Source organism: Chiloscyllium plagiosum, chromosome 27, assembly GCF_004010195.1.
Source record: "Chiloscyllium plagiosum isolate BGI_BamShark_2017 chromosome 27, ASM401019v2, whole genome shotgun sequence".
Classification (NCBI taxonomy): Eukaryota; Metazoa; Chordata; class Chondrichthyes; order Orectolobiformes; family Hemiscylliidae; genus Chiloscyllium; species Chiloscyllium plagiosum.
Genome location: NC_057736.1, coordinates 22,127,886 through 22,146,198, shown reverse-complemented (window position 1 = coordinate 22,146,198; position 18,313 = coordinate 22,127,886). Strand labels below are relative to the sequence as shown.

Sequence of the window (18,313 nt, the reverse complement as noted above, 5' to 3'; positions counted from 1 at the left end):
GTTATATGATTGCTGTTAAGTGTTGGTGCTTTCAGTGCTCACTAAATTTACCTTGTCACATTACACCATGTCAAGTCCAGTACAGCTTGATCTCTGGTCAGTTCCAGAAAGTTCCTTGGAGTTGCACAATCTTGAAAACATTGTGAATTCCTCTGAGGCTATTAACCTGAATTTTCTAGTTTATATAGATTGTCATCCATGACTGTTGCTGTCCTTTTTACTCTAAGTACCCAGTATTATTTGTTACATACTTCCTACATGGAGGTCACTATTCCAGTGGAGGTCATTTCTACTTCAGAGGCACACTTCTGAACCCAATCCTCGTCAATCTTCTGCCATCTGTGATATCAATTTAGTCATTTTATATGTATATAGTAGTTGAAACAGTTTTCCATTAAGTTTTGTTGCTAACTGCACAGCATTTTTCTGAAATGCTGGTATTCTCTGGTTTGTTCTGTCCCCGCTTCCATTCTCCACATTAGCATTTGTTACATTCACCCAAGCTTGGTCCTTCAATCTCGTGTTCTTGAAAGTCATCTCACCTTCATAAGTTATGTGAGGGCATCTGTCAAAATATAGTTCATTTACTGAATTCTAAAATATTTTGCTGTTGTGCCAAAAAGTCCCTGATTAATCTGCTAAAATTCATTTGTCTGAAGTTGTGAAATTGACCATGTGATCAAAATATCAGAACACTGCTAATATGTCTGTACAACTACATATAACTAGCAAGTATACTGTCTGCTTCAAGGAAGGAGGGAAGTGATTTACGCTCAAAAAGTCACATTTCACCAAAATGTGTGCCTCAATGAAAAGTTAACGTAGAGCTAGTAGTAAGCTCTTTGGGTTTGAAATAAATAGCAAAAATGCTGGAGAAGCTCAGCAGGTCTGGCAGAATCTGTGTGGAGAGAGTGAAAGAAACCAAGTTGACATTTTGAGTGCAATATCACTTTTCTTCAGAAACACAATTTCTTTCTCCACAAATTGCTGAGTTTCTCCAGCATTTTCAGTGTCTGTCTCAGATTACCTTTTTTCATTTATTGGGTTTGAAGTGTGTTTTACATTACATCCTGAGCAGTTGTACTTTTTTTTTCAAACTTCTGAAGGAACTGCGTAAATATAAAGAGAATGAAAAAGACACAGAGGTACTGATGTCGGCACTTTCAGCCATGCAAGATAAAACACAGCACTTAGAAAATAGCTTGAGTGCTGAGACCAGGATCAAGCTGGATCTCTTCTCTGCACTAGGGGATGCCAAACGGCAGCTGGAAATTGCACAAGGTAAGAAACTAATCAGAAAGCTGCATGTCTTCATTCTCATTGTTGTTGACCAAAGTTTGTATATGTTTTTCATAATGGACCCAGCATCCTGGCAGTTTGCATGTTTACTTAATGAGTCGAACTTCATAAGGCTGACAAGAAGGGCACTGAAGAACTTGTGTGTTTGGATTATTAAAGAAAAAGTACTGAAGTACTTAATAGATTAGGCAACATCTTTACAGAGAGAAAAACAGTGAATATTTCAGGCCAGTGACCTTTCATCAGAAATGGGAAAAAAGATTCGGGATGCAGCTGCTTTTAAGCAAATGCAGGAGAGCAGGAAAAGAACAATAGAGGTGGTCTGTTTTGGTGTGGAAGGCAGGAGAACTATATTGACTATAGGGAGATGATGCAAGGCAGGAGGAGGTGCAGATCCTCAACATAACATCTGAAAAGGTGAGTTCCGTGGTTCTCTGAAGTTATTAAATGGTGCTGAGTCCAGAAGGCTGTCATATGCCTGACTGAAGATGAGGTAGCATTCCTCCATCTTATTGAGTTTTATTGAAACTGTGTAGGAGGTTGAGGACACAATTTGATGTGGAAATGAAGAACAGGATATGTCACTTTGCAATCATCAGTTTTGTGGGTAAAGGGGGAAGTGAAGGGACTAGACCCAGGACTGGAACAAAGCTAGGCATAACTAGGACTTGCATGGTTTCATATAGCAACATGTTTTATTGGAAGTGAATGAAATCAAAAGGAGGATTTGTTAAGCGTATGAGCATTTCAGCCAGACTGAGGGTGTTGGTGACAGTGGTGTTGGATGGCACTGACAGGCAGTTCTTGACAACAGCTTTAATAATAGTAGTGAGGGTAGTCCTAAGAGAAAGTAGACTAATATAAATTAATGGAGTAGAAAAAGTGATACTGGTGATGTCACGAAAGGATGTAGAGAATAAGAATCCAAAGGGTGGAGTCTAGCCGAAATAAGAATTATGAAAAGATTACTGCGTGGATTGGGAGTACATCTGACTATCGAAGTGAGTGTGGAGCTTGACAGTGCTACCTTCCAAACCAGTGTATTGAATGTCTCTTCCGTTTTCAACAACTGAAGTTTCCCTCTGCTAGGATTGACAGATTCTTGATCTTGTCCTTCATATTTTCCCACATGATTTCTGTCCCCACATGATTTCTGTCATTCCTTCCCTGTTGGTCAACAATAGTGTTCTCTCTGCCTTCCTCTTCCATCCCTCCACCGTCTACATTTAGCAGTACATCTTTCATTTTGGCAGCCAACAATCACTTCTTTCATTCTCTCCACATTCAACGTTTTAAAGAGACTATCCCCTCTAAAACAACCTAATCTAATCAGTTCCTCCATTGTTCTTTGTACTGCCTTCCTTTCCCTAGTACCTTCATTGGGTAAGCACAGGAGATGTGACACCTGCCTTTTTTACCTCCTTCCTTCCCATAATCAAGAATCAAAACACTCAGCTTAGCTGAAACTATGATTTGCTTGCACTTTCAATTTCGTGTAATGATTTTGCTCTCAATGGAGACTCCTCTGTATTTGGGAGACCCAACATGAACTGGGCGACAACTTTAGACTGAAGAGATGTGATGTGTAAGCAGGAGTTTGGACGAACAGTCACCTGATATTTAAAATAAAAACACAAAATGCTGAAGAAACTCAGCAGCCTCTTGAATAACAGATTTAACATGTCAAGACCAATATGATGATTCTTTGGGAGTTCCAAAGAAGAGTCATGTTGGACATGCGCATCCCCTCCCAACCCTCTTCAACATGTTCCTTCCCTGCCCCATCTGTCATTACTCTCCTCTTGACAGCACCATTTCCTATCCACTTCCTTTCTTCGCACCCATCCAGTCTCCTTTCCCATTCTTCATCCCTCCCTTGCATGCCCTTTTCTCTCCACCCTGATCCTTCTGTTTCCCACTCAGCCTATCCACCATTTCTTTCCTATCCTTCATCCCAGTTAATAAGTGAACTGTTAGTTTGAAATTAAAAGTTCCATTTGTAAAATTATTTTGTTCTTGAAACTTGGATATAATGACGTATTTGAAAAGATTGTGTCTGCAGGAGAGAGACCAACTTATGTCATTCTGTCTTTCACATGGACTAGAGCATTTATTTGAACACTGCTTCTCACAGACTTTAAATTTAGTGTCATTATTCAACTAGTGCATGGATTTTCTCCCATTCTCTCTTGTATTTCCATTTCTATGTCCCTGAAAGCTGGCTCTGCATTTCATTCTATCCCTGTCCCAATCACATGAATGCATTAAATATTTACTTTTAAAGTTGCCCATTTAGTAATCTTACAGTAGAACTTTGTCTGTCAAAGCCCAGAAATTCCACTCCACTTCCAAGAATATTACTGCATTCTGTGCTGACTCTAAGGATGTACAATGTCTGTTTGCTACTTAATGTTCTATTCAATAAAATGAAACATTTTAGAATAAGGAATAATACTACACTGTAGAGTGACTAAAGATAAACATTGTTTGCATTCACATTTCTACAGTCAGTGATGCTGTAACTGTCCCTCTTTCTATAAGAGCCTTTATTTAATTTTAAAAATAATAAATACCTGTAGTTAATTCAAAATAACACAATTGATTCTATTTAAATTCTGAAAGAGACTCCTTTAACTGAATGCAAGGGACTGTTTACAAATTATTGCTCACGTAGCTTTAGTTCTTTGGACCTCTGTTTTCTGATCTTAATTGTATGTGTGTTATCTTTTCTAGGGCAAATCATTCAGAAGGATCAGGAAATCAAGGAGTTGAAACAGAAAATTGCTGAGGTCATGGCTGTAATGCCCAGCATTGCATATACAGCAGCAACCAGCACTCTGAGCCCTGTGACCCCACATTATTCCTCCAAATTTGTGGAGACTAGCCCTTCAGGACTTGATCCTAATGCCTCAGTTTATCAGCCAATGAAGAAGTGACTGTGCGCCTCTTTTTCCTGTCCTTCCTTCTCCCCCATCCTTTCCCAGACTTTATCGATGTGGTGACATCATGCAAGAGTGTTCTGCAGTCAAGATGACAATGTAACGTGTGACTGTACGTACTAGTTGTAGTCAAAAAAACAAAAATACAAAAAATGACATCATGGTGTCGACTAGAACTGCCCGATGGCTTCTCCTTTCCTGTAAATTTTTAGAAAACCTCCCAGAACTTTACAGTTTTGTTTTTTGGAAAGTCTGGTCAGTGCATTGTGACTTTTCCTAGGTTCTTTCTGCCTTTTATTTTTTGTTTTGGTTTCCTCTTGGAGATTTTTTTTTTAAAGAAACAGATCTGTGAACCCACATTGAAGCAAAATGACAGGGTTGGAAACACGGCAATAAATTTTAGATTGATTTTGAATCATTGTTGCTGACTAGCTCTTTCACTGTTGGCCCATTTAATCTGTCAAATACCATGCCACCTGTTCTACCACAAGTGTAGGAGTTCAGAGCATTGAATAAATTTGCTCAACAAGTTCATGTGTATCGGTCAGTGAATTTAATTGTTTTACTGTACTAGCCTCAGTCCCTGCAACTTTCAGAACTAACCGACATTTCTAGCTCCAAGCCAAACTGGTGCAGTTAAGTATTGTAAAAAATCATATACTTTTTAAAACAGTGACTTTGTCACTATGTGCCTGAAATTGAGCAGTGTTTTAGTTTCAAGTTATCTATGTCAAAAAAAATGTAATTGGAAGGATATGTTCTCAGTTTGTGTTTTGAATATACACAGTACCAGTTAGGCATGGAAATAGAAAACGAAATCAGCATTATTGTTAGAAAATATCCAAAATGGCAGCTGAACATGCCCAGAAAAAGAGAAATAAAAGCCTTTGCTCAAAGTTCTGAGGAGCATCATTGCTCCTTCTAATGGCATGGATTTAAAATTATCAGTTTTACTCCACTTGTAACAAACACTCAAAGGTTTTGGTAACTGAATTTACCTGTATAAAGAGGATGCTATGCAACGTCACATCTGTAATACCAGTACCTTATGGCTTCCTCTCCTCCCTCAGCTCTCAATCATCCAAATGCACACTATTGTGGGGCTTAAATTTGTAACTGATGACTTGCCAATAAGAATACTATTGAGGTAAATTAATATTGTTGTTGAAGGAAAACTTTGTCACTATTTCTGGACAGTTAGGATGAGATGTTCAGTAGTCAAGTAGAAGTAACTAGTACTTAAAATGGCTAAGGTGAAAAGTGAGTGGAATGCTTTGGGTATTTGAGCTGGCATAATGTCACATTTGATTGCTATGATGCTTAGCTGACTATTGTCCTTCTTTTCCAAAAGGACTTGAGTAAAATGGTTGCATGCATACACATGGACATGCAAATTAGTAACAGGAGTAGGCTATTTGGACCCTTGAGCCTTTTCTGCCATTTAGTAAGATTATGGCTGATCTGATTGCAGATTCAATTCTACTTTCCTATCTCTGCACCCTTTGACTCCCTTGTCAATCAAGAACCCATCTAACTTTACAAATACCATTTTATAGGGGTAAATTCCTTTTGTCATTTAGCTGGGCAATTTGAATGGTTAATAGATAATTTCACACAACTAATTGTGTTTTGGGTTCCAAGGTATAATACTGTGGTAGGCCAGATGTATTGTGATTTATAAAATCTTGAGAGTTGAGCAGTTAATGGCATAATAAAGGGAATATGTCACCTTGCTGTTAAAGTAATATTTATAGAGAAGGAAACCAATAATCTGAAGTGCCATTTCATTATTCCATGGACAAATCATTAAGGTGTTAAGTGAGAGTAACTGGTTAGTTCAATAACTACCAAATTATTTTTTAAAGTTGCTTATTTAGAAAACCTGGATACTTCTGTTATACAGTGAAAACTCTAATTCTCAATTAACCACAATGTTCAGATTTAATGAACATTTTTCAAGTATTCTGGAAAGTTTCATGTATTATCTTCTAAGGCCAAAACTCCCTCGACCTTTGGACCAAATGAAGCTTGAAGCAATGTTTTAGGCTTTAATGGATGACCGCTTTTAACAAAATCTTGAGATTAAGAATAAATATATTTGGGATCTCTTTCAAAACAAAGTAATGATTACAGTGCCTTCAAAATTTGTATCCAGAGGAAACCACATTTTTAGTAATGCGTTCATTCTTTGCAATATTCAGGGTTCAAGTCAGACCTTTAAGTATATCTCTGGAGAAGATCACTTGACACATGAATAAGTGTTATGCTTTATATGACTGAGTTATTGACACTGATATCTTTTTGTATGCTTGTCAGTGCTGCCTCATTTTAAAGAAGTATTACATGACTTGTTTTTGTTTTTTGCACAGGTCAGCAACAGAGTTGGATAATTTTCATTTTCACTTATCTGTTGAGCAGTGTTTTTAATTGAACACTTATTTTCAATATTTTCAAATATTTTAGATTTGACTGCAAATTGGACTGTACTAGATCCACTCAAAATGAACAGTATAAGTGATCACTCTTTATCATGGATAAAGACAGGCATTATTTAAATCTTTGTTTAAAGATCGGTCTTTCATTTTAGAATGCTTTTTTTTTGTTGGATACTTGTTATACCCTATAGAATTTGGATTGCTGATTACTTGAAATGTAAATTTTATCTTGAAGGTACATTTCTAATGCATACATCCAGGCTCAGTACAGACATCTAGTTCAAGTCCTCAAGAGCTAAACAGTAATTTTTATTTTCCATGAAGCAATTGCATTGTCATTACCTTAACAGTATACTATGTGATTGTTCTGAGTGCAATAAGGAAAGGGGAAACTGACTTTGTGCAAAGAATAATAATTTATAGTACAGGTTGTAGATTTGCCACTGAATGCTTTGTTTCAATATTTTCCTGCTGTGCTAAGACCTAATCTGATTTTGTTTAAATTCATCCTAACAGTCAAAACTATAATCTAATTTTGTTGTGCCAAGAAAGATTTTTAAAAAGTGTTCGGAGAAAAGTGTTACTAAAGTGCACATTTTTTTTATTTTGAAATGGTTACTACCGTTTAATGGTGTGTAAAAGGTTCTTAAAATGAGCAATTGACCTTGGCTAGATGTATGTATGAAAAGAATAGTTTGGGCAATGAGCAACTGTTCACTAATGCATTTGCCCAGTCCACTGATGTAAAGCCTTTTTATTTTTGTGCACCAGAATTGAGTATGGTTGACCCTTTGTCTTGTTGGGACAGTCAAAGGGACCATCTTCTAGAAGGACATGACAAACTCCCAGTCCATGTCCAATCCAATATGCAATTTGATGAAAGTAATTTTGAAAACAAGTGAGAATTTGGCAGATCTCAACCTCTTGTTAAAATTCTGCATAAATCCCCATGCGCAATGCATCAGAACCTTGTTAAAAATTTCACGCACTTTTTTATTTTGTAATTATGTGGAAGTTATTTATTATCTAAAAATGGATATAATTTGAAACTGCTGCCAAAAATGCATATTTTCTTTCTCATCTTGTGTAAGAAGCAAAAATTGAGCTGATTATTTCTAAATTTCATTATTTCTTCCTGACTGAATATCAGTGTTTTGAGTGCCATAATGATACAAGATGTATAATTTTTGAACTTACTTTTCCCCCCAACTCGCTGATTTCTTTTTTGGGCAATCCAAACAATAGACTTTTTTTCTGTCCAATGGGACTTTTGCATGAGTTCGCAAACATTTATAGCTGATGCATCATGCACCAGAATAAAAATGTGGAGAGGTTTTTGCACACTGAAATTCAATATTGCTCCGAGGTAGCTATGTAGTAATTGACAGGGATGTAATAATTCAGGGCTAAACAGATTCCCAGCAATATGCTGGGAAATCTATGGTCAGAAAAGCTCTAATCTTGATTTAAATTCTGATTCACACTTAGCAAAAGAATGCAGTTTTGCTCAAGTTCTGCAGGCCATGTCTTATAAACATCTCTGTGTAAACATATAACAGTACTACAGAGAAGACCACTCCACAATGCCTGACATTCTAATCTATCAAGCTGTCTTGGTATTTCAAATTTGTAAGTACATACTTAGGAAATAACTATTCAGCTGCCTATATAAAGTGATTGGCTTGGTAAGTTACAATGAAATACATTTACATTGACAAAAGGTTGTTTAGAGATTTTGTTCTACAAAATTGAGAGTATTGACTATTTTGTAGTGCTGTCCCAAACTAGTTGAAAAATACCTCAAACAATATTAGCCACATCTGCACAAGATATAATTGTGGTTCAAGTAAAATTATTATAGTACATCCAAATAAATTTGTGAGACGTCCTCTGGTCAAGAGCTAACTTTGTAACCTTGGGGATTTTGTCCATCTTTGCAGATGTTACCTTTTATACACGTGGCAATTTAGAGAGCTCTGTAAGGTAATTTAGTAGCAACGTTGCAGCATTTTAAAATATTCTAAAGTCTACAAAAGTATGCAGTGAATATTGTGATCCAAAATTCTTGCTCCATTGCTCTCAAGTTTCAATATTTATTTGAATCCTGGGCTGTAATAAGAACACTTTGTGTGCTTGCAGTAGACCCTCAGTGGATTAGCTATTCCCAGATTTACTTTTTTTAAAGTTTTTGTGTTTGACTGATGTAGTCCCTTTGTTCAAAATAAAGACCCTGTTTGAATGTTGAATCAGGTTCTTAAGGACATAACTCTGTTGCAACCAGCAAAATTTGCAAAGTTTAATTCATTTTCTTTTGACAGGATATTGGCTTCTGCCAAATCTGTGTGGTTTTGGCTGTCATTTTGGATTTTTGAATCACCTTCTGTAATTGTCGTCATGAAATTGTTGCAGAAAATTGTCTCATGAATTACTTGAGCATTGTGCAGAACATGGAGTATTGTCACTGACATTTTTGTGTTGAAATTAATAACACCTCCGATTCCCCTTGTTGCCACTTTGGCACTTTTCTTTATATAACTGGTCTTGGCTGCATTCTCTTTCTGTGGGGTTTACAAGGAATAAACGTTTTTCTTGCAGATAGATTCTGCTGTGTTTTGTTAATTAAAAATGTGCATCTTGAATATATTCACGCTCATTATTTGCATTTCACTTGCATCTATTGACGCAGTTACAACATTTTTCTAGTACACATTCCTTACATTTCTTTCTGTATAAACTTACCTTTTAAAGCTCATTTCCATACCTGGAAAATTGGAGATAAATTGGTGTATCTGGATATAACAGTTCTCAAGCACTAAGAGGAGAAATCACTTCCAAGTTGAAATACAAAGGTGTCCCATGTAAAACATGGGAAAGGGTGTCACACTGGAGTTTAGTGCCAGTATCCTTCATTAATAATATATCAGTACATTATATTTTTAAGCTTTTGAATTAGGTATTGTGATAGCTACCAAATATGGGTAAACCTTTATCACTTTTGGAAACTTGAAACAGCACTAACTTTGCTGTGCTCCTTCAGATTCACTTTCTGAGAAGGAAAATGTCCACTTCACAGAAAAGCACCTCGCTAAAGAGCTAATGAACTGCATAAAATTTTGTTAGCCCTGTTTTTTTAAAAAAAGAAGCAGTGCGGGTACTACTGAATAGGTAAGATACAAAGACCAACAAAGGGGCATGCAGCCATTTGTAAGAGTTAGTAAAATGAATTATGAAAGAAAACTTACACGTCATCAAAATCAATAGAAATTTTGTAGTTGGGTAGGAAAGCAGATGGTCAGTAGCAATGTTGGTCTGCTAATCACTGAAAGTGGGGATATTGTGAATAACTACTGTAAAATGGCAGACATATTGAATAATTACTTTGTCTTGGGTATCTGCGGTAGAAAAGGAAGATAACTTGCTGGAAGTCCCAAGGTAATTATTAGTTTGGGAGCAAGGACTGGATAAAATTATAGTAAAATGTAAGTAAAACAGTGGTAATGAGGAAATTAATGGAATTAAAAAGGGGACACACCCCCAAGACTTGATGGTTTCTATCCAAAGGTGTTAAAGGGAAGTACATTGTAGATGCCCTCACTGTCATCTTTTGAGTTCCCTAAATTCAGAAGTTATCCCTCTGGATTGGAAAACTGCACTGTCCCAATTTCACCCTTTTAAAAAGCAAACCAGTGAATTAATAGACCAGTCAGCCTAACATCTATGGTGGGGAAATTAATGGGAGATTAATCAAGGACTGAATAGCTGAACACCTTAAGTTTTCAGTTAAATCGGGGATATCAGAGATTCATGACAAGTCATATGACTGACTTAATTGCCTTGTGGGCAATAAATGCTAAGCGAGCCAGCAGTGCCCTTCTCCCATGAATGAATAAATAAATCATGCCGGACAAACTTCATTGAATCTTTTGAAGAGGTAGTGGACAGGGCATTGACCATAGATCTTGTTTATATGGACTTCCAGAAGGCTGTGGTGAAGTCCCACATAAGAGATTGTTAACTAAGGTAGAATACCACAGAATTGAGGGCAAATTACTGACATAATTGGGCAATTGTTTAAGTGACAGATGACGGGGATAATGGGTAGGTGCTCAGATTGGCAGGATGTGACCAGTGGTGTATTAGGGCCTTAATTATTTGTCTTGTCCAATCTGTAAATGGCGTAGATTGTTATCAGCAAATTTGGATTAGGTGGCATTGTAGACCATGTAAATAGCGTAAAATTGCAAAAGAGATGCTGATACACAAATCACCAAAACTGTGGCAGATGAAGTTCAATGTAAGCAAGTGCAAGGTTGTCCATTTTGAACTGAAAAAGATAATCTGGATACCCTCTCTCTCAATGCTGTGAAGTTATATAAAGAGGCTTAGGATTCCAGTGCATAGATTTTTAAAACGTCACGTGTAGAAAATAAGCAAGCAAGCTAATGGAATGTTGGCCTTTGGAAGACTGGAGTATATGGATGCAGAAGTTATGCTACAGTTATACAAAACCCTGGTTAAACCCAGTCTGGAGCACTGAACAGATCTGGGCGTCTCACCTTAAATGATATATTCACCATGAAGGGAATATAGTGTAGGTTTGAGAATGTTCAGTATCTCTCTGCTATTTTCTGCTATTTAACTTGGATTTTAGGGGGTTAACTTAAGGAGAGATTATATAAATTAGACATGTTTAGAATTTTGAAGGTTAAGGTGTGATCTGATCAAAGTCTTCAAGATATTAACAGGAAAAGACAAGGTAGATAATCTATTTCCAAAGATTGGGAGATTGTAGAAATAGGGGGCATAGCCTGAAATTAGGGTCAGACTGTTCATGAGAGATGTTAGGAAGCACCTCTTTACATAAAGGGTGGTAGATGTTTGGAATTTCTTCCACAAATGGCACTTTGCAGATGACAGTTTTTACTTATTCATTTATGGAATTAGGATCTTGCTAGTCAGGTCTGCCCATTCATAATTGTACAGCAGAATTTCTTTGAATTACTGAAAACCTTGGGTACTCGAGACACTCCATAGTATTGTTACAAAGGGATTTCCAGAATTTTGACACCCTGACAATTCCAAGTCAGGATGGTGTGTGGCTTGACGTTGTTGAGGTGATGTTCCCAGCCATTTTGTGCTTTTGGAAAGAAGCCGTAGGTTTGGGAAGTGCTGTCGGAGATGCTTTGAGTTATTGCAAAACATCTATATAGTACACGCTGCTGCCAGTGTGTTTCAGGAGTAGAAGTTGAAGGCTGTGGCGAAGATCTTAAAGCAGGTTTCCCCAAGTCCAGCAGGAGTGACTCCATGGGGATTAAAGAAGAAATTAATGTGATTTGTTTGAACATATGCTTGTCTTCAAATCTGAAAGTCAGAAGTTTCCATTGGAAAGGTGTTGCGAATGGTATCCTTTGAATAGATTGTTGCAATAGTCATTACAGTGGACTTAGATGATCACTTGGTAATTTTCAGAGTGTACCTACATTCTGACTATTTCTCTCAAAAAAAGCACCGTTGGTAAACTGCTCATGTATTTTGGTTTTGCTTCATAGCAAGTTAATGTACAATAATTTTACAAAATGTAAGCACTTTAAGATTGGAGATATAATCAGTTGCTAAATGAATGCAAAATGTTTCCAATAATATTTCACTTTTTACCATCTAGATATATTTCTAGTCTTTATTTTTAGCTATGCTTAACTTCTTGTCTCTAACTTTATTCAAACCCATAATTCTCAGTGTATTACTATTAGGACCTATTAGGCTAGTAAATTTTAAGTATATTTACTGTAAGAATACCTCATTAAGCCAAATTAAGAACACTATGTGAAGTAAAATTTGAGATTACTATTCCACATTTATTTTTATTCTCCGATTTTACCAGGAATTTGTTCCTCCATTGTGCCAGATGGAAAAAAAACAGCTACAAAAGGATTGAGACAAGAATGATATATAATTGTGTGTAGTTCTGTGGTTTTATTTGTGTGCTCATTATTCCATCTATAATTGATACTGTGCCCCCTCACAATTGTTACCTTTCCTCATGGCAGGAAGAATGTCTATAGTTAGTGTGATAAGTGTATAATTAACTGCTACGCTTTGGAAAGAATTTTTTTTTCAAATTTCAGGTTTGCTTCCAATTTCTACACTTTGCCTTGCCTTGAAATGTCAATTTCTGTCTGACTCCTCATCCCTCAACTCTTCAGGCTCCATTTCTGGGGATAAGCTGTTGATCAATATTCATTAAAGTTTAACTCCCACTGCTTCCTTGACCAGACTTTTTCCAACCCTTCCTGTCGGGGCTATTTCTCTCAATGTCTGCCTCTGTAACAGTTCTGACAATGCCACCTCCCATATATCGGAAGCACGAGCTTTCGCTGCACTGCTCCTTCATCAGATGATTGTGGATACAGTACGGAAACAGGCCCTTCGGCCCAATAAGTCACATCGACCCGCCGAAGTGTAACCTGCCCATTCCCCCTACCCTATATTTACCCCTGACTAATGCATCTAACACTATAGACAATTTAGCATGGCCAATTCACTTGACCTGCACATTTTTGGATTGGGGGAGGAAACCAGAGCACCTGGATGAAACCCACACAGACACTGGGAGAATGTGCAAACTCCACACAGACAGTCACCCGAGGAAGGAATCGAACCCAGGACCCTGGCGCTGTGAGGCAGCAGTGCTAACCACTCAGCCACCATGCCCACCCCTGAATCTTCATTTTGACTGTATACACAGAGATGGCATCATTAAACATAGAATCTGCCCCCTCAGCATTGCAAAGGGACTGTTCCTTTCTGATATTCTTAATCAACCCCTCACCTTTCTGTAGCACCTTGCCATTGCAAGTGCAAGAAATGCAACATTTGCACTTTCACCCTTTCCCTTCTCACTACCCAATGCACCAAATATTATATTATTTTCAGGTGAACCAGCAATTTGCTACCTAGGATCATGGCCCAGGAGAATATTCAGTCCATAAAGTCTCTGCTGATTCTGCAGAATGATCCAGGAAATTCTATTCCCCCTGCTATATCCTTTGCAAATTTATTTCCCTCTATACCTATCCAACTTATTAAATACCTTCATTAGAAATTTCTCTAATGCTATTCTTAGACAGCAACATTCAGGTCATTATCATTCACATTTTTTTTTAAAAAAATTTTACATCACTATTTTGCATCATTTGCCTCGAATCCTAAATCTTTGTCCCCAATCCTTGTACCACCAGATTGAGACAATAAGTCTGACACAGTCATATACGTACTTATTACTCCACTTAACCATCTCTATTCGATGAAGAACAGTCCCAGTTTCTCCAATCTAACTGCTAAAAATCTCATTTCTGGAACCATTCTGGCAAATCTGTTTCTTCCACAGGGCTGCTTTCAAATTAAAATACTGTATTTGCTGCTGAAAATGCAAGCCTGTCAAACAAAGGGGAGACCAGTTTGATTCTGCGAATCACAATTGTTATGGTGTAGAAGGAGGCCATTTGACCCATTGTGTCTGCATCTTCTCTTCAAGTGAGCATTGTTACCATGTACTGTTTCCTGCTTTTTCCATATTCCTGTGCACTATTTCAGTCCAGGTTGAGGGTCTGCTTTGTGGAAAATCTCCATATAATTTATGAGCCAAAGCCATTTGTCACCTGTCTTTTTAACTCTTCACCCTCCTTCCAATCTGAAACAATGAGATACCAAGGACAATGAAGTTCAATGCAAGTTGGAGGAATGGACTTCTTTGATTAGGCACTTGAGTCTTTTGGATTCTATGTTGAGTTTTCAGTAAAAACCATTACCCCTTTTTTGACTGCAGCTTTTGGTGAGGTTTCTGCTATTCCTGTTGATATCACCTCCCCCTTTTGTTTTGTACCTTCACTCAGCACCATCTCCTTTTGCCTTGCACCATTATCTTGTTTGTCACTGAATCATTTGTCTTCCACCCTTTGGTCCCTGTCCAATTATTCTGTACTCCTGTTGCTGCTTACACACTTAGTTTTCTAACTTTTTCCTCTAGTGATCTTTTAAAGATGTTGCTAGACCTGCTGAGTATTTCCAATATTTTTTTTCTTCTGATTTCCAGTGCCTGCAGCGGTTATTTTAAAAATGTATGAGGTGACAGCAAAGCTGGTAAACTTGTAATTTTTAAAATGAGGAAACAATTGTGACATAAATTATACAGGAGAGTTATCACCTATGCCGTGGGATACCGGCAATATTTTGTTTAGCTGCTCAGAGAGAGGCACTGCTGACAGGGCCACCATTTATTGCTCTCGAGAGGGTAGTGGTGAGCAGCCTTTTTGAACCACTGTAGTCCATGTGATTGAGAATATTCACATTTTAATCGAATTTGAAGTTGAGGGTGAAGGCTGCCATCTAGTGACACTTGTTGCGCAATTCATGAAAGCTCTGCAGATTTTATTCCAAATACAGGCAATTCTAGTCAACTACAGGGTAGTTTATAGATCAGCTAATAGGTGGAATAACTTTTCATTTGAAGAATTATGGCAGCTGCACAGTTGGATTTTTTTCGCTTACAAATCCTCAAAACTTGGCCACAGGCAGAAGGAAAGAACCACCATTTGGAATTTTTGAAAATAGATCAGATGTAAGTGGTATTCAGGAAAAGAGAAATTAGGTAAGTCATGCTGACCTTAAAAGTGAAAAAGCATTTTTCATTTGCTTCATAGCATTTTCTAAATTTGAATCATTAATATAGCGTAATGGAAACTCTTCTACATGCCAGTGAGAAATTGTAAGTCAAAAAAATTTCTGGTATTATAATTTAAAAGGCATCAACTTCAATAAAAAATGGAAGAACTTCTTTTCATTTGGCAGGTTTAAAAGAGCTAAAAGTGCATTGCTTTATCTTCACCATGATGTAAATACAGTTTTAGTGTTAGCCAATTTATAATAGTCTTTGTAAACATAGGTTTGGCATTCACTCCACATGGGTTGCTATGTCCTTAAAAGCACCAAGATTCCATCTGTTTGTTCAGTGTAAAAGTGATTGGCAGACAAATCAAAATTTATTTTAGAATATGCCAGGAGTGGCACTAATTGTACCTAAAGGTGGAATGCCTTGATGCATGAAGTTGCAACATGAGTGCATGCCATAGACAGCTAAATCAATCACACAGCCAATGGATCAGATAAACCTCCGCAACTTGGCCCCACCCAGTGGTGATGGATAGTATTGGATCAGACACTGATTGGAGTAGATGGGTCTCTGGGCATCCCCATCTCAATGATTCTCAAACCCACCATGTATGCACAAGACAAATATAAAGCACTTCTCAATGATGTTTTGCCCAGAATGCTGCTTAGATAATCTGTCTTTATGTGCTTCATGTGGACCAGATTATGGCCAATTCCTGTCTCTTGTGATATCAAGAAAAGGCCAAGGGTTATGTGCCCAACAACAAACTTAGACAACATGAGTGGCTACCCAATAATGTAGAAAATTGCTATCGGCAAAATAGTGGAAGATAGCATTGACAATACTGTGCAGTGGTATTTGTTCAAAAATAATCTATTCATAGCATGGTTTGGTATCCCCTAGAACCATTCAATTGCAGATCTCCTTGTAGCCTTGCTGCAAAAATAAGCTGCATTTCAGAGATGAGGTGACAGTAACTGCCCTTGTACTTAAGGTACTCCAAAGTCAATAGAAATCGGTCACCTTCAGTGCCAAGAGTCAAAGCTAGTTGATTGTTGGAGGCCTGTCATTTCAGTCCCAGCACATTGTTGTGTTCCAGTCACAAAGTGGCTGATAATAAATTGCTTTTTGAATTTTGTACCAAGAACAAGACTTCATATTGAACTGAGCACTTCATCAGAAACAAAAATGGTACTGTTCTGGAAACCAGTATGTAGCCTCAAAATGTAATTGGAAAGACCTTTTAGAGATGAAACGTTTTTAAATATATGTTTGACTTACAAATTTCAAGTTACTAACTGCAGTTAGGGTGCTGTTGGGGAGAATCTGAACAGTTGTTTGACATGATAATTTGCCTTCTAAGTCATTGCAAAGCCAGTGATCTACATTACATTCATTGTAACTTTTTCCATGAATTTGAAACCATATGCAAAAGTTAGGATTTGGAGAACATCTGGGATATGGAATGAATATGTAACTTCCTATATAAACTGCCACAAATTAATAAACTAGATTAAAGTTGCATATGATTTCTGACATGGTGATGGTAGTCCCAGATTCCTGGTCCAGTGACTACCTGGTGTGGATGGGAAAAAGCAGATTGGAGGACCTTCCCATTGCACTGCTTCTGGGCCTGGCCAAGGTGGCCATCAACAGATCCAGGCAGTAGGTGGTTGAGAAGGTCATTCACCTGCCTGCCTCTTCCATGACCACATCCATGCCACTGGTAAAGAGGAACGTGATGTCCACTGGTAAATTTCAGGCCATCCACAACTGCTGGACTCCAGGGGAAACTGCAGTGCATTGTCACTAACATTCCCACTTAGATGTGCGGAGATCCATGTACACCGTACTGACACGTTGACTTCCGTTTTACATCTTGTTGCTACATGTGTACCTCTGAGCTCCTTGCATCAAATGAGTATTGATGATTACCCCTTAAATGTCACTTCAATCTGATCAGTTTCTTTGAAATTTCTGGTACTGGTGTATATCCTTTTCAGAAGATCCTTTAATTGGTGACCTTCTGGTTGAATCAAAAGGGAGATAAAATGGGTTTAATCAGTTAATATTACTATGTTTGTGAAAACAAAAATGTTCTCCAGTCTTTGAGCTATAACCATTCTGTATATGGCTGTCTAATGGTTTTCTTTCAAAGATCGAGACTGAGCTCTGGGTGTGGGAGGTGTGAAGAGAAAGGATATTCACCTTTCCTGATCTGACAGTACTAGATAATACAATACTGAAGTGTAAATTGAGGGATACACACCATGATATCTCACTGGTAAGCATTCAATTTTTCCATCAACTGCAAATGCAATGTTGCAATTGCAGCTCAACTTCCTATATTGGTGTTACGCAAATATCCAACTTTAAATACTGATAGCTTCTCTGCTTTAGAAGCTGTTATTTCTGTCCACTGCAGTGGTCTATAGGGCTTGCACTGTTAAGTCAAAAGCAAGATGGAGGGTGAGTTTTATAAAACATTGCTGTCACTAATGGTAACTTCCAGGTTTAGGGGATCAATATCCTGAGAGACTATCCAATCATTACTACAGGTTGATTATTTCTACAAAGTTCAAAAGAGCCAAGGGCCTAAATGTTTGTCAATAAAAGGCAGCACAGTAGTTAGTAATGTTGCTTTCACAACAATGGGGACCCATGTTCGATTCCAGCTTTGGATGACTGTGGAGTTTGCAAGTTCTCCCCATGTCTGCTTGAGTTTCACCCGGTGCTCTGGTTTCCTCGCATAGTGCAAAGATGTGTAGGTTAGGTGGATTGGCCATGTCAAATTGTCCCATAGTGTCCAGGGATGTGCAGTCAGGTGGAGTAGCCAGAGTATGAGAGGTTACAAGGATAGGGTGGGGAAGTTGGTTCTGGGTGGAAAACTTTTCAGAGGGTCAGTGTGGATGTGATGGGCCAAATAGCCTTTTTCTGTGCCGCAGGGATTCTGATGTTGGACTGATGTCTTT

The 18,313-nt window shown here is 37.8% G+C and overlaps 1 protein-coding gene across 6 annotated transcripts in view; it reads left to right on the top strand.

Annotated features, from left to right (window-relative positions):
* The window catches only part of maco1b (macoilin 1b), a 108,544-nt gene extending 99,273 nt beyond the window's left edge, over window positions 1-9,271 (top strand). For all 6 annotated transcript variants that reach the window (XM_043717638.1, XM_043717643.1, XM_043717641.1 and 3 more), the window contains 2 exons: window positions 1,107-1,281; window positions 4,033-9,271. In XM_043717638.1, the coding sequence (XP_043573573.1) occupies window positions 1,107-1,281; window positions 4,033-4,235 (378 nt within the window). In that variant the 3' untranslated portion in view covers window positions 4,236-9,271. The remainder of the gene's footprint in view (window positions 1-1,106; window positions 1,282-4,032) is intronic.
* Window positions 9,272-18,313: the final 9,042 nt, after the last annotated feature.